The sequence below is a fragment of the Dermacentor silvarum genome, chromosome 4 (genome assembly GCF_013339745.2).
Source record: "Dermacentor silvarum isolate Dsil-2018 chromosome 4, BIME_Dsil_1.4, whole genome shotgun sequence".
In the NCBI taxonomy this organism is placed as follows: domain Eukaryota; kingdom Metazoa; phylum Arthropoda; class Arachnida; order Ixodida; family Ixodidae; genus Dermacentor; species Dermacentor silvarum.
In genome coordinates, this window is record NC_051157.2 from 86,305,368 (window position 1) to 86,319,467 (window position 14,100).

Sequence of the window (14,100 nt, forward strand, 5' to 3'; positions counted from 1 at the left end):
AAATTTTTCTGTATCTGGTGGACTGATATCGTTCTCATTGTTGTTTGGTACATGGAATGTTTGGTGCAATATGATGTAATTTTTTCTTGTTGCGCTCATGTATATTTTTGTCTATAGCTTCTAGTACATATGTTTCTTCTCATAGGTTCTTTCATTATTATTCTGTTTTAGCTTTTTCGTACTCTTCTTGTGTATAAGCATTTCTTTACAACAAGTTGAATGTTTAGCCATCATTAGGAATTCAGATTACATTGTCTGTTTCAGAGCACTCTATAAGGTGCTGTGCATAGTGAATGCATTGTTAATTCTTGTTTTTATTTTATTCCATGCAGTTATAGCATTTAATATTTTTTGTGATTGTCTTAAATAAAGTTGGTCTCTCTCTCTGCCCTTTCTGTGTCATTACCATTTTATTCTGTTGTTTGCTCCATGACAAGTCCAATGATGGCACTTTAACATTCATTTATTATTGCTATTCATTGCAGTTGTTATGACATATTAATCAGCAGTTATAGTTTTGAGCTATGTGAAGAGATTCATTTGCTCAACTATGGCACTGGCAGGGTGTATTTCTCTGGTAATATGTGTATGAAATTGCATTTTGACTGAAGCAAACAGATATCAGCACTGTACAAACTGTTACTGTATAAGAACACACAGAATGTACCAGTCCTGCTCTTTCAGTTCTGAAAAATATTCTTCTCTAAATGCACTTGCACCTGTCTCCACTACCAGAGTTCCTGAACAGTGAAATTAGTACATAAAATATGTTACTTCATTCATATAACCCAGAAACTAGTCGCATATTGCTTAATGATGCTGTATCGTTATTTACTACAGTAACAGACATTCCCCAAAAACATCTGTTCTTAGAGCCTATTCACAGGCAAAAACTGCAGCATGTAGTCCGACCACCTGAAGGCCTGAACGGGACTCTTGGTCATACCTATGCTGGAACATATGTTCTCTCTAGGGTATTTTAACGCTATAGCGTTTAGGGCCCCGTGTTCAGGCTTCGGCAATCAGCGTGTGATCGCGGGTGGCGGAGAAAATCATCCAACCACATCGACCACCCAGGCCCTTCACGTGGTGCAAGGTTTTGGTTAGCAAAAGTTGAATTTCTCACAGTGAAATCCGTCAGAAAAGTGGTAAAGTACGACTTTAACATTTGGCGTCGGATTTGCCATCGGATTGTAATTTGAATGTACGAGAAAACCTAATTCTGCTACAAGGAAACTCAAACACAAAACCCTTTTCCAGCATTTCTACCAGACTTGCGCGCGTCGGGGCAATAGCAAACAATTAATAAAATAATAAAAAAAGGTGCTAGGGCCTTCACATTTTATACTTATACTGCCCCTGGAAAAATGTCTTTTCATTAAAAAGTATACAGTATTCCTGTGTTTGACCTTACTCATTTCCTGTCAAAAATGTTTCTCTATCCTGTCCATTTTGTGTCCTGCCTGTCTCTAGAGTGCTGAAATTTGTGACAGCGTGAGCTATGTGAATAGTTCTCTTTGGAATGTCTAAATTGCTCACTCGGCATACAGTGTTCAAGAGTTCATACATTCAATTTCATATAAACAGGTTTATTACTGCCTTGGTACAAGCACAGTGAGCAATGCACAGCTAATTTTCTAAATTTACTGACATAAAACATGCTGTGAACTGATACTGCTGTCCAGGAAGTTTGCTATCAGAGAACGGCACAACAAAATTCGGGAACCTTTATGGCAATTCAAAAACAGGACTGATACATTATTCTAGCTGCTGGTAAAGTAATGTTTTGTGCAGTAGACACCTTTGCATGCTTCAGTCAAAATGAAACTTCATACAAATATTACTCCAACAGTCCAGCGCTCATGCTGGCTTAGAGGACAAATATGTAACAGTTTCCAAGGGCTTTCAAGGACAACACTCTAAATCTTCAGGGACCATGTTTTGATAAGTTATTATATCAAATGTCATTATGAACATATAAATTAACATTCTATGCACCTAAAAAGACAAAACATTCAAGTGTGGCAAACACACACTAAGTTCTCTAGAGCAATCTGGAGCTCAAAACTGAATGCTCCTTTCACCCTTGCCTGCTCGCTAATAAGGGTAAAAAAATTTCCAGACGATTACGATACTCCCTAATGTGAAATTTGAGTGCAGTTCTATACCTGTTTTCATTTCGCGATATATTGGCTGGTGCTGACAATCTGGCTCGTTGCCACACAGCATAACTTCAGAATGAAATTACATATGTATAAGCATGTAGGCCTGTTTTATGCAGATACTGTAAAAGTATGGAATGTGTTGTCCATGATCCATCATTTATAGTTTTCAGGTTGGTTGCTTCTCAATTTTACACCTCTAAGTGCACTTTCATGGATTGTCTTCGTCCCAGGGCACGTACAAAGCAGTAGATGGCGGGCATCTGCTGCAGACGCAAGAGCAGAGCATTTTGGGCACTGGACTTCATCTTCACATGGTTGGCCCAGCTAAAGTGATGGCTGGTGTAAGGGTCACCCGCAGCCCAAAGTTTCCAGCGAGAGACTTCCTTGACTCGAGAAAGATTATGGCTGAGGGAGCAGATGTGGGGGATTATGAGAGGATGTGTTTCCTGTTGGATGATAGATTTTTTGGCAATGAGAATAGAGCGGGGGTGAAAGGAATGCTCAAGTGCACTGCTACAGCCAGCATGCATGGTATTTAGTATAGTAGTACTGTTCCACTAGTGTCGCAAAACAATGGTTCTTCAGACTCGGCAAAAGTAGAACAAATGTATACAGACATGGTCAAACGTTGAGAATGGCTGAACAAAATAAAGGGAATGCAATGTGCTATGTGCATTCTATGTGTTGCTTAGGCTAAACTGCACCGTCTGTTTCAGCTGTATCCATAGTATTTTTTTAAATAATGGGGCAAAATGAACTGTTCCTTTTTCTGCCACACATGCGCAGTGGTAGACATAAGAATTTGTATGAAAATCTTACTAACTTTGGCACAAATGATTAAATGTAGCGCTGATGCCATGTCATTACTAGAAATCCTTATACTAGCCTGAGCTTAAGCAAATTTCTTGGCACAATCTGCCATGGGGTACATTACTGTTTGACAATAAGTTGTCCAAATGAGCACAAATAAATTTGTTCGTGAAATTCTGATACTGGTGCTCTGTATTGACAAAAAATATTCTGCTGCACTGTATTTGTGACTTCTTTAAGTAATTATGAAGGACATCTGGTATTTGTGCAATAATACAGTGGCATAAAATCAAGGGCTTGACAACAGCTCATCTGGTTTGGAGTGAACATGTCACAAGAAAGACACTGACGACGGTCAAAGTCAAGATTTTAATGCGGTGGGTGCCTTTCTTGTGATATTGTAGTGACATGTAAGATAAGAACTCAATCTTCGAGAATTATAAACATGGTAAGTAAAGCTAATAGCACCAGCAAAGCCAAAGCAAGCCTTAGCATTCGATGTCTACACTGCAGCTACAGCAGCGCTTCCCAAGGTGGCTACTAGCTGTAAGTGGAGGACCCCATTAGCTCAGCTACCAGCTGGCTTGCAGAGATCTAGGGCTAGAGTACAGCTTACAAAGGATGGCTACTAGCCCTAGCCTTAGCCGGATAAAGCCAGAAAGTAGACATCTACTAGCCATTTACATGTTTCCTGGATTTCCACGATCGCTCAAAAGCACACGAGGAGAGCTCCATGCTACAAAACAATGGGATGTAAAAAAACTTGGCAATTCAGAGGCAGTGCCCAAGTGGAGAGAAGCAGTCTCGGTGTAGTGTGTCATATGATCGATAGCAGTAACAATACAGCGGTTGCCAGTGGGTGTTGTCGGGATTGGACTATACAAGTCGATGCCGATGAATTCAAATAGAGTGGACGGACACAAAACAGACTGTAACAGCCTTGCGGGAGCGGTGATCAATTGTTTGCGGTGCTGGCAGGGCTTAGAAGAAGAGATGTATTTAGTGACTTGGTAGAGAGGTCAGGCCAGAAGCAGCGTGACTTGACATGCTCGTAAATCTTGTGGAAGCCCAAGTGCCCTATTATTGCGTCGTCATGAAATGCCCCTAAGACGTAGAGATAAAGAGAATGGGGAATAAGTGGAACCCATCGGTTACGTGAGCGATGGTAAATGTACTCGTATAAGGCACCATTGTGAAGCCTGAATTAAGCAAGTTAACATCACCAGTGACTGTTTGGTGGATGTTTGGGGCCACTGCGCTACTCTATAAGAGAGCGTCAATATGAGTCGTTGCGTTGATGCACCATGAGGTCATTGGGCACACAAGAAGGGAAGGCTAAAGAGCCAGCTTGGCGGGGACAATTGGCTGATGCGGACAATCTGTCTCGGGCGGCATGTTGCAAAGAGTGCGAAGTGTGGTGCGGCTGCCTCGCTAATCGGGAGATCACGAGTGGCAGCGCGTGGCTTACGCGAGGGCGTGATTCACAGCAACCACCACAGACAGACCTCCGCTCATGCAGCACTTTTATGAACAGACGACGCGTAGAGTGCCAGATGCATGCGCCCCCGCAAACGGAGTGGAGGCGAGCTCATGCATCGAAGCAACCTAACGACACGTGCTGCTCTGGTGCCATCTCGTAGCCATTTCTTTTTGTGCCAACGTCCGAACCCATTTCAGTGGTTTTCGAGTGTTAATCTTTTTCGCTGGGTCACTGTCATGACCTACATAACACGCATGTCATGATCGATATTTATGTCATGACATCACTTATGTTCGTCATAGACTCCTGTCATACTATGCTAATTTTGGTACCTACCAAGTTAACGAAACGGCCATGAGAGCACCAAGACATAGGCGGCTGTTTCATGACCTACATGACACGCATGTCATGACTTATCATTTATGTTTGTCATATACTCTTGTCATAGTATGCCAATTTTGGTACATAATAAGTTAACGAAACGATCATGAGAGCACAAAGTCGTAAGCAGCTAGATAGATAGACAGATACTGTCAAAGTAGCAAATGTTCGGCAAGAAATGCTTCGCATTTAAAAATGTTTCGAGCGCAGCTCTTAAGTGCCCGTTCCTGCGTCGGTGTTGTACCTCGTAACTGAGCGAACAAGCACAGCAAAAGATGAGCATGAACGCGGAGCGCAGTGGGCGATGAAAGACCGCGAGAGCGTGAGGAGGAAAACGGAGGAGGAGGGTATGACAAAAGCATGAGAAGAAAAGCGTAGTGCTGCGCAAGATGGACTATGGCGACTATAGCTACCAGATGGCACCAGAGTAGCGCGCTTCGTTAGGTTGTCTGTCGCGTTGTCTGTTCATCAAAGCACTGCATATGTGGACCATATAGAGCTGCGCTCAAATTTTGCATTAGGGAGTATCGTGATCGTTCTTGAATTTTTTTCCTAGACCCCTAAAAAACTGTCATTTTTTCGTTGTAACTAAACAGTCAACATATCCTGATTGAACAAATGCTCTTTGTTAGCACTAGCATTTACAACCTCTCATGTTAATGACATTTAATAATTTCCTTTTTGTTTTGAAATGAGAGGTGACACTCGCGTAACCTGTCTTGTTTCCCTTGTGCAGCGTCAGAACATACCAACTGTCCCAACAACTACTGAGGGTGAGAAGTCGCAGCACAGGCGCCGCCACTGCTGTTCAATTCTGGCAATCAGAATTGGATTGCAGAATGTCCTCCAGTTGCTGACCAGACAAGTTTTAATTATCTGGCAAGAACCAATTTCAGGATCAGTATAGTGACAGTGTTGCCCTATAAAATTGTATAAGCACTAGCTAGGCCTGTCAGTCAAGATAATTTAACCAGAGCCAAAGTGACAGAAGACTTCTGTATTTGCCTTTGGCGTTTCTTTAAAGACAAGGTTAAAATCTTGCTAAGATTGCACCATGTCATAAATGCAAACTAACGAAGCTGGACTGACATGAAACTTGATTAGAAAGTCTGGTCTTTACCAATCGACACCACGTGGCACGTTTGATAATAATACTTATTCGACACTTAATTCATTTAATCTAACCGAGAGTTCAATGAAAGCCCATCTGGGTGGGATGAAACATGACAAAAGAAAAGAAAGATGTACATCAACCAAATAAAATTTGCACATCGACACTTCATTGGTGGATAACACTCATGCCAGTGCTTCAGTCCAAATCTTTAGCTTTAGACTTTTGTTTATTTGGCATTTTGAAAGCTCATTCTAGGCGTTCATGCTCTGTGCTGATTTTGGCCGTAGGTAACCTTTTTAGAGTTTGCGTACCTTCTATGTCACTTCTGTGAACGTTGCAATGAATCCTGTGTGATTCAGTTTGAGATTACCTTAATTCATTTAGATATTCTGTCATGCTATGTTGTACTCTCTCTTCTTGCTGTGGAATTCGTGGTGGGATTGTGGTAACATGCAGACCTTTGTTGAGTTATACTGTGCCCTGTTTCATAAGGTATGGTAACTAATGCCTTTGTGAAAAGCAATGGGGCCATTAAGATTATGAGTGTTGTTGTGGCCTGGGGAATCCTCGACGCTGGAAAGCTGTAAAGAGTAAAGCTATAATTCACACAGTACGTGGCTTTGTCTCTCTTGAAACAGAAGGTGCCTGTAGTATTGGGCCTTGATGCTGGCCACCGAAGTGCATTGCTGATATCACATGCATTTTTCTCTCCCTCCACCTATATAACACGTTACTGGTAGATGGAGAGTGTTACATTCGTACCGGCACTATACATTAATTTTAGGATTTGTTATGTTACGTTTTGTTAGTGGCTGTATCTTTGGGAATTTTTCCACATCTGTGTGACTGTTGCCTTTAGTGTTGTTGCTTGGTGCAAAATAAGATAAATAGAACTCTTGCTTTGGCATTTGACTGGTGGCACGTCCCCCAAGCATCCCAAGTTGTGTGCAGTTGTGTGTCTCAACCTCCATAGGGAGCTCCGTGTCCGTCACCATTAGGAACAGAAGTGTCCACATTGTCTTTGACTTGGTCATTTCCTTCTTTTTGTTAATTGTTGAGCTTTGTAAATCTTTCTGCTTCAGTATTGTTTGGTGCATGAGAACATGTAATCTTTTTCTGTTAGGCTCGTGAATTTGTTCCCTCTAGGTGCTAACACATGCTCTTCATTCTTGGAGCTGCTTTCATATTATTCTGTTTTATTATCTCTGAATGTTAACATTCCTTTGTAGTAACTTAGTATTTAATCTTCATTTAGATTTCACTTCACTGTGTCTGGTTCAGCACATAAATGACTGTTTATTTAATGCCCTGGTATTGTTAAATCTTTATCTTTGCATTAATAGCCTGTAATTTCTTTTTATCATTAGCACTTGCTGGTGTTGTGTGCTCCAAGAGAAGTTGAGTGATTACACATGGAAATACATTTATTATGAGCATATTGTCATGTAGTAGTGACGCTGAAGAAAACAGTCGTAAAACGGTGTATGACGAAACTGATTCTTTATTGGGCGAACCTGTGCCCACAGAAGAAAGCTACACTCAAAGCACAACGATAGCGGCGAACACAGTCGGCGATCGTCGAAATCTCATCAGCGGCGAAACGCGTCGGCTTTTATACCTGAGTCATTGAAGGTTCCAGATTAATCCCTGATGCCCGCGTGTCTTCCAGAAAGTTCTAGACAATTCGCGTCGGTCATACAATCAGATAACATAAGCGTCGGTGAAAACAGGCAACAGAAAGAAGCATCGATAACGTTCTAGAAACTTCCGATACAGGCGCGTCCTGCACCGAGCGATAACGTTTAACATTTGTTAGCCGGTGGAAAGCGGCCACCGGTGAAAGATAAACATGTATACGTGTCAATACCCTCCCATTAAAAAGCATCGTCCCGATGCTACAAACACGTACGAAAGCGAAAACAAAACCACGCGTACAGAAAGGGACAAAAATAACAAAGCAACAAAGGACCTAAGTTCGTCCGCGGGCGTAGAAAGGCTTAAGACGCACCACGTGGATGACTTCAGGTCGTGCGCCGCGCCGCTGTGATTGCGAAATACCGTCTGGCACGACCTCATAGTCCAGTGCGCCAATACGTCGGATGATCTTATATGGTCCGAAATAGCGACGTAAGAGTTTCTCGCTAAGTCCTCGTCGGCGTATCGGAGTCCATGGCAGACCCAAACACGCTCTCCGGGCTGGTACTCGACGTAGCGTCGTCGAAGATTGTAGTGTCGGCTGTCGGTTCTCTGCTGGTTCTTGATGCGCAGGCGGGCGAGCTGTCGACCTTCTTCGGCACGCTGCAAATTGGTGGCAACGTCGATATTTTCTTCGTCGGAGACATCCGGTAGCATGGCGTCAAGCGTAGTTGCCGGTTTCCTTCCGTAGACCAGGTTGAATGGCGCCATGTGCGTCGTTTCTTGCATGGCCGTGTTGTATGCGAAGGTCACGTACGGAAGGATGGCATCCCACGTCTTGTGTTCGACGTCGACGTCCGGCGATGGCTTGTCTGGCTGTAGCGCAGGATGGCTGAGTTAGTTCAGCCGTGAAGGCCGTACCTCTGTCGGTGATGAGGACTTGTGGGGCACCGTGACGCAGGAGGATGTTCTCAACGAAGAATCGGGCTACCACGGCAGCACTGCCTTTGGGCAAGGCTTTTGTTTCGGCGTAGCGGGTGAGGTAGGCCGTAGCTACGACGATCCATTTATTCCCGGACGTCGATGTCGGAAAAGGCCCCAGTAAGTCCATCCCGATCTGCTGGAACGGTCGGCGAGGTGGCTCGATCGGCTGTAGAAGTCCGGCTGGCCTTGTCGGCGGTGTTTTGCATCGCTGACAGTCTCGGCATGTCCTTACGTAATGGGCGACGTCTGCAGAGAGGCGAGGCCAGTAGTATTTTTCTTGTATCCTGGCGAGCGTGCGGGAAAAACCGAGGTGTCCAGCCGTTGGGTCATCATGAAGAGCTTGCAGAACCTCTGGACGCAATGCTGAGGGTACCACGAGGAGGTAGTTGGCTCGGAGAGGCGAGAAGTTATTCTTTAGGAGAATGTCGTTTTGCAAGAAAAATGACACCAATCCTCGCCTGAACACCTTGGGCACAATGACGGTCTTGCCTTCCAGGTAGTCTACAAGGCTCCTTAGTTCCGGGTCGGCTCGTTGTTGTTCGGCGAATTCGTCGGCAATGATGGGTCCCAAGAAAGTGTCGTCATCCTGGTCGTCCTGTGGCGGCGGTTCGACGGGGGCGCGAGACAAGCAGTCGGCGTCAGCGTGCTTTCGCCCGGACTTGTAAACGACGGTGATGTCGAATGCCTGAAGTCTCAGACTCCATCGTGCGAGGCGACCTGAAGGATCCTTCAAGTTAGCTAGCAAACACAAGGCGTGGTGGTCGCTTCTCGGTCATTGTGGCCTCCGAAGCAAATTCTGCGACAGTCTTGGGCGGGTTGCGCATCAATCCGGCGAATACTCGCTCCTTGACACCCCCCATCAAGAACCGAACTTTCTTTTCTTCAGACATGTCGGGGTCGGCATGGCGGAAGAGGCGAGTCATCTCCTCCGTGAAGATCGCGATGTTCTCGTTCGGCAATTGAACTCTGGTTTCTAAGAGAACTTCAGCCCTTTCCTTTCGTACAACACTCGTGAAGGTTCTCATGAAGTTCTCCCGAAATAGGTGCCATGTCACCAGGGTGGTCTCTCTGTTCTCAAACCAGGTCCGAGCAGCGTCATCCAACGAAAAATAGACATGGCGCAGCTTGTCGTCGTCGCTCCATTTGTTGAACGTCGCGGTCCTCTCGTATGTCTCCAGCCAGGTTTCAGGGTCTTCAGCAGATGATCCACGGAAGGTCGGTGGCTCCCGAGGTTGTTGCAGCAGGATGGGGGATGCTGGGGCTGCCATTGGGGTCGTTGACTTGACCTTGATCGCTGTGGTCTTCTCGGGAAGAAGTCCGTACTCCGGGGGTTGGTTTTGTAGCCTGAGGCTAGCTCGATGCTCCGGGACAACGTTGGTACTCTCTTCGGGGTTCGGGCTCGGATCACGGCTTTTCGGGGGCGTCCGCTGCATGGACACAAAAGCACCTCCACCAGATGTCACATAGTAGTGACGCTGAAGAAAACAGTCGTAAAACTGTGTATGACGAAACTGATTCTTTATTGGGCGAACCTGTGCCCACAAAAGAAAGCTACACACAAAGCACAACGATAGCGGTGAACACAGTCGGCGATCGTCGAAATCTCATCAGCGGCGAAACGCGTCAGCTTTTATACCTGAGTCATTGAAGGTTCCAGATTAATCCCTGATGCCCGCGTGTCTTCCAGAAAGTTCTAGACAATTCGCGTCGGTCATACAATCAGATAACATAAGCGTCGGTGAAAACAGGCAACGGAAAGAAGCATCGATAACGTTCTAGAAACTTCCGATACAGGCGCGTCCTGCACCGAGCGATAACGTTTAACAGTACAATGCGTTGGCGGGCTAGTTGGTGCGAATCCATAATTACTTGTTTAGCGCAAAAAACAACGGACATGTGAAAGACGACAGGACAAGGCGCTACTCTCAACTGACATAATTTTATTGTATCCCTCCTTTATATAGAGCAGAAACTGCTCTATGTTGTTTCTGCTCTATATAAAGGAGGGATACAATAAAATGATGTCAGTTGAGAGTAGCGCCTTGTCCTGTCGTCTTTCACATGTCCATTGTTTTTGCGCTAAACAAGTAATTATGAACGTTTAACATTTGTTAGCCGGTGGAAAGCGGCCACCGGTGAAAGATAAACATGTATACGTGTCAATATAATATCATTAATACAGTGGCTTGAAAGAAATGGACTCACTGAAAATTGGGCTGTGATTCTTCTAGGTGTTTTTTAATTGTATCTTTTCTTTCTTTCGTTTTTACAGCTGGTGTTTTTGTTTGATGCCTTTAAAAGAGACACCCCCTTGTTCCTTCAGCTTCAGCAATGAAGCAGTAATTACTGATTCAAGGCACTTTTTATCTTACTGTTTGTTGTACATAATTGCATAAATGTTCTGGTACGAAGACAACTTATGCCTATACAGCAGAGGGCTTATTTTAGAATTGCAGTTGCACTTTGGGTTTCTTTTTTTTTTTTATTGTACCCTCAAGACCCAGGTATTAAAAAAGGGAGTGGATAAAAAAGAGGAAAAAAAAAAGCATACATAAGTAACTAACAAAGCAGCAAAAGTGGTTTAGTTAACACAGCAAAATTGATTAGTTAATTGTATTAGGGAGCGATCATGTCAGATATGGCCGAAGAAAACTTTGAGTTGTCCTTGATTGCAACAACTGCGCCGGGAAGGTGGTTCCATTCTTGAGAGGTCCTGGGAATAAATGATTCCTGACAGGTTCTGGTATGGCACTGAATTATTCCAACCTTATGGCTATGATCAATGCGAGAGGAAATGTATGTAGGAGATGATATAAGATTATCGCGCAGGTATAATTTGTGGAAATATAGTTTACGAAATAAAGCAAGGCGACGATAAAGAAAACTTCCTAGTTGAATAAAGCTCGTCCTGGTTCAAGGATCAAACTCGGGACCAATGCTTTCTATTAGGTCAATTGTGACATTAAAAAGATCTTCTGTACAGTTGACAGTAACATACTTTTCTTTTTTTCAGTGTAGTATGTGTGTAATACATAGATGATAAATATTAAAGATGACATCAATATATTGTTACAAAGTAGGAACAGGTTGGAATATACTTACTATAACTATTTATAACTTACTTACTATACTATATAATAATTATTATAACTATAACTATACCAAAACGCTCGACCCACTAGCGTTTTGATCCAGCAGCGCTGAAGTCACTAGCGTCTCTTCTTCGCTACAGGGTGTTTTTTTAGTATCTTACAGAATTTTTAAAAGTTGTCTGTTGCATATTGCATAATTGTAGTTATGGAGCTGGATTACTTGAAGTGGTGGACATTACTTGCATGACAAATTGAAAACTATAACCTACTAATTTAAAAAATTCAGTAATCAACTATTAATTTAGCACTTCATGGCACATATTGTAATGTTTGAATTGTAGTCAGTAAGTTTGCAAGGCATACTTACTTGAAATGAATCATAATGATTGCATGTGTGTCACTGTGAAACTTGTGGTAAGAATGCACTATTGTTACACTTATTTTTTTTAACGAACCACCACTTCAGGCATTGAAGCACAAAAGTAACTGGAACACCTATGTATTTTGTCACACACTTTGGGACTGAATATCTTGAAACTGGTGTCATCCTAACAATTCGTTACAAGTAGATACGCCATGTGAACAGGCTGCAATTCTTAAAATGCAATACGTCCCATAAAGTAACTAATTAAAAAGATCATTAGTTATTTTTTTGTAATTAGTCAGTTATGCATCTTGATTTCTTATTCAAGTTATGTCCACCTCTTTGTGTAATTCAGCGTAATGACTAGGACTATGCTATCTGCCACGGGTGATTTTCAAACCTTCTGTATGTTCTAAATAAAACCACTTGGTATGTATTGCAGTCTATTACAAAACACAAAATAGAGAATCCTAGCTCAAGACAAGATGCTGCCTCCTCTTCACCTGGTCACCTAACTCGATATCTCTGTCAGCATTAATTTAGCATCGGTTTCCCTTGCGGATTTCTTTTATGGATTCCTTTTTTTTTTCTTGGTGAAAATCATTACTCAAGTAACTTGTCTTGTTTTCTTCATGCAGCATCGAGGCCTTCCAGCTGTCCAGCAACTGCAGATTGTGAGAAGTCTCCTCAACGACGCCGGCACCACTGTGACTTCTGTGACTATAAGACTGACAAACTGTCTAGTATGAAAGTGCACACCAGGACGCATACAGGCGAGCGGCCATTTGAATGCCACTTGTGCCCACAGAGCTTCTCGGAAAGGTCCAAGCTGAATCTACACCTACACACCCACACAGGCAAGAAGCCATTTCAATGCCCTTCATGCCCTCAGAGTTTCTCTGAAAAGTCTAAGCTGAAGGAACACCTGCGCACCCACACAGGCGAGAAGCCATTTCAGTGCCCTTCATGCCATCTGAGCTTCGCACAAAAGGGTAATCTGAAGAAACATCTGCGCATCCACACCGGCGAGAAGCCATTTCAGTGCCCTTTATGCGTTCAGTCCTACACGTATAAGGATAATCTGAATCAACACTTGCGCATCCACGCAGGTGAGAGGCCATTTCAGTGCCCTTCATGCCCTGAAAGCTTCTCACAAAAGGTCGCTCTCAATGATCACATGCGCATCCACCCAGGCGACAGGCCATTTAAATGCGACTTATGCCCTCGGAGCTTTATGATGAAAGGCCGCCTCACAAGGCATTTGTGTGACCATAAGAAGTGACCATTTCAGTGCTAGTTCTGCTCTAAGTGCTTTCTTGTAACAGCATACTCGACTGGTCATTCCAGAACACTTTGACAGTGCTAAGAAAGTCATGTAAGGCAACTATAAAACTGTGGGTCTCGTAAGAATATAAGGCTTCTTCTTCACCGCTGTAGCATTCTTATGCATGCAATAAAGCTTTGTGACTATCTTACATGTCTTCTCTAGCATTCCCTTGTAGCTCTAACCGACCAGTCAGATGTGCCGTCACTTACAAGATCAACTTGCCCATCCACACAGTTGAGTAGCAACACCTCTACATCATCTGCTCCGAATCCTTTGTGCAAGCCACTCACTTGAACACACATATGATGAAACAGCACCACTATACCACCGGCTGCTGCAGCAAATTTCCAGAATTTGTCTTTTCTGTTGTAATAAGTAGCTAATGACCCAGTTATCACGGCACGAAACCTTGTTTGCTTCAGCGTGTGACAGTTAATTATTTGGAGCCTTGTTTATAATTTAATCCCTTTCGATTTCCAAAAGCAATGAGAGAGACCTGTCACTTTGTAAACACAGCTGGTCATGTGATCACACAAAACGGTGACACAAAATTCTTTGTTGCTAGTTGTTTTTCTCCATCTATGTACACACGTGCCACAGAATTTTCCTCATCGTCGCCCAGTGGCAACAATTTTCTGCATACGGGAGTCGCCACCATACTAGATGCCACCGATAACTTTCAGTAGACATCTTCAAACCAACTTTCTTTCAGACATGGCAACTCTGCTGGAACAAGTGCTTTGTTTTT

General features: G+C 43.5%; 1 protein-coding gene across 1 annotated transcript in view; it reads left to right on the plus strand.

Annotated features, from left to right (window-relative positions):
* The window catches only part of LOC125944982 (gastrula zinc finger protein XlCGF8.2DB-like), a gene marked incomplete at its 5' end in the record, with an annotated part of 111,268 nt that extends 97,679 nt beyond the window's left edge, over positions 1-13,589 (plus strand). Inside the window, one exon of the mRNA XM_049666483.1 lies at positions 12,799-13,589. Coding sequence (XP_049522440.1) covers positions 12,799-13,307 — 509 coding nt within the window. The remainder of the gene's footprint in view (positions 1-12,798) is intronic.
* Between the last annotated feature and the right edge of the window lie 511 nt (positions 13,590-14,100).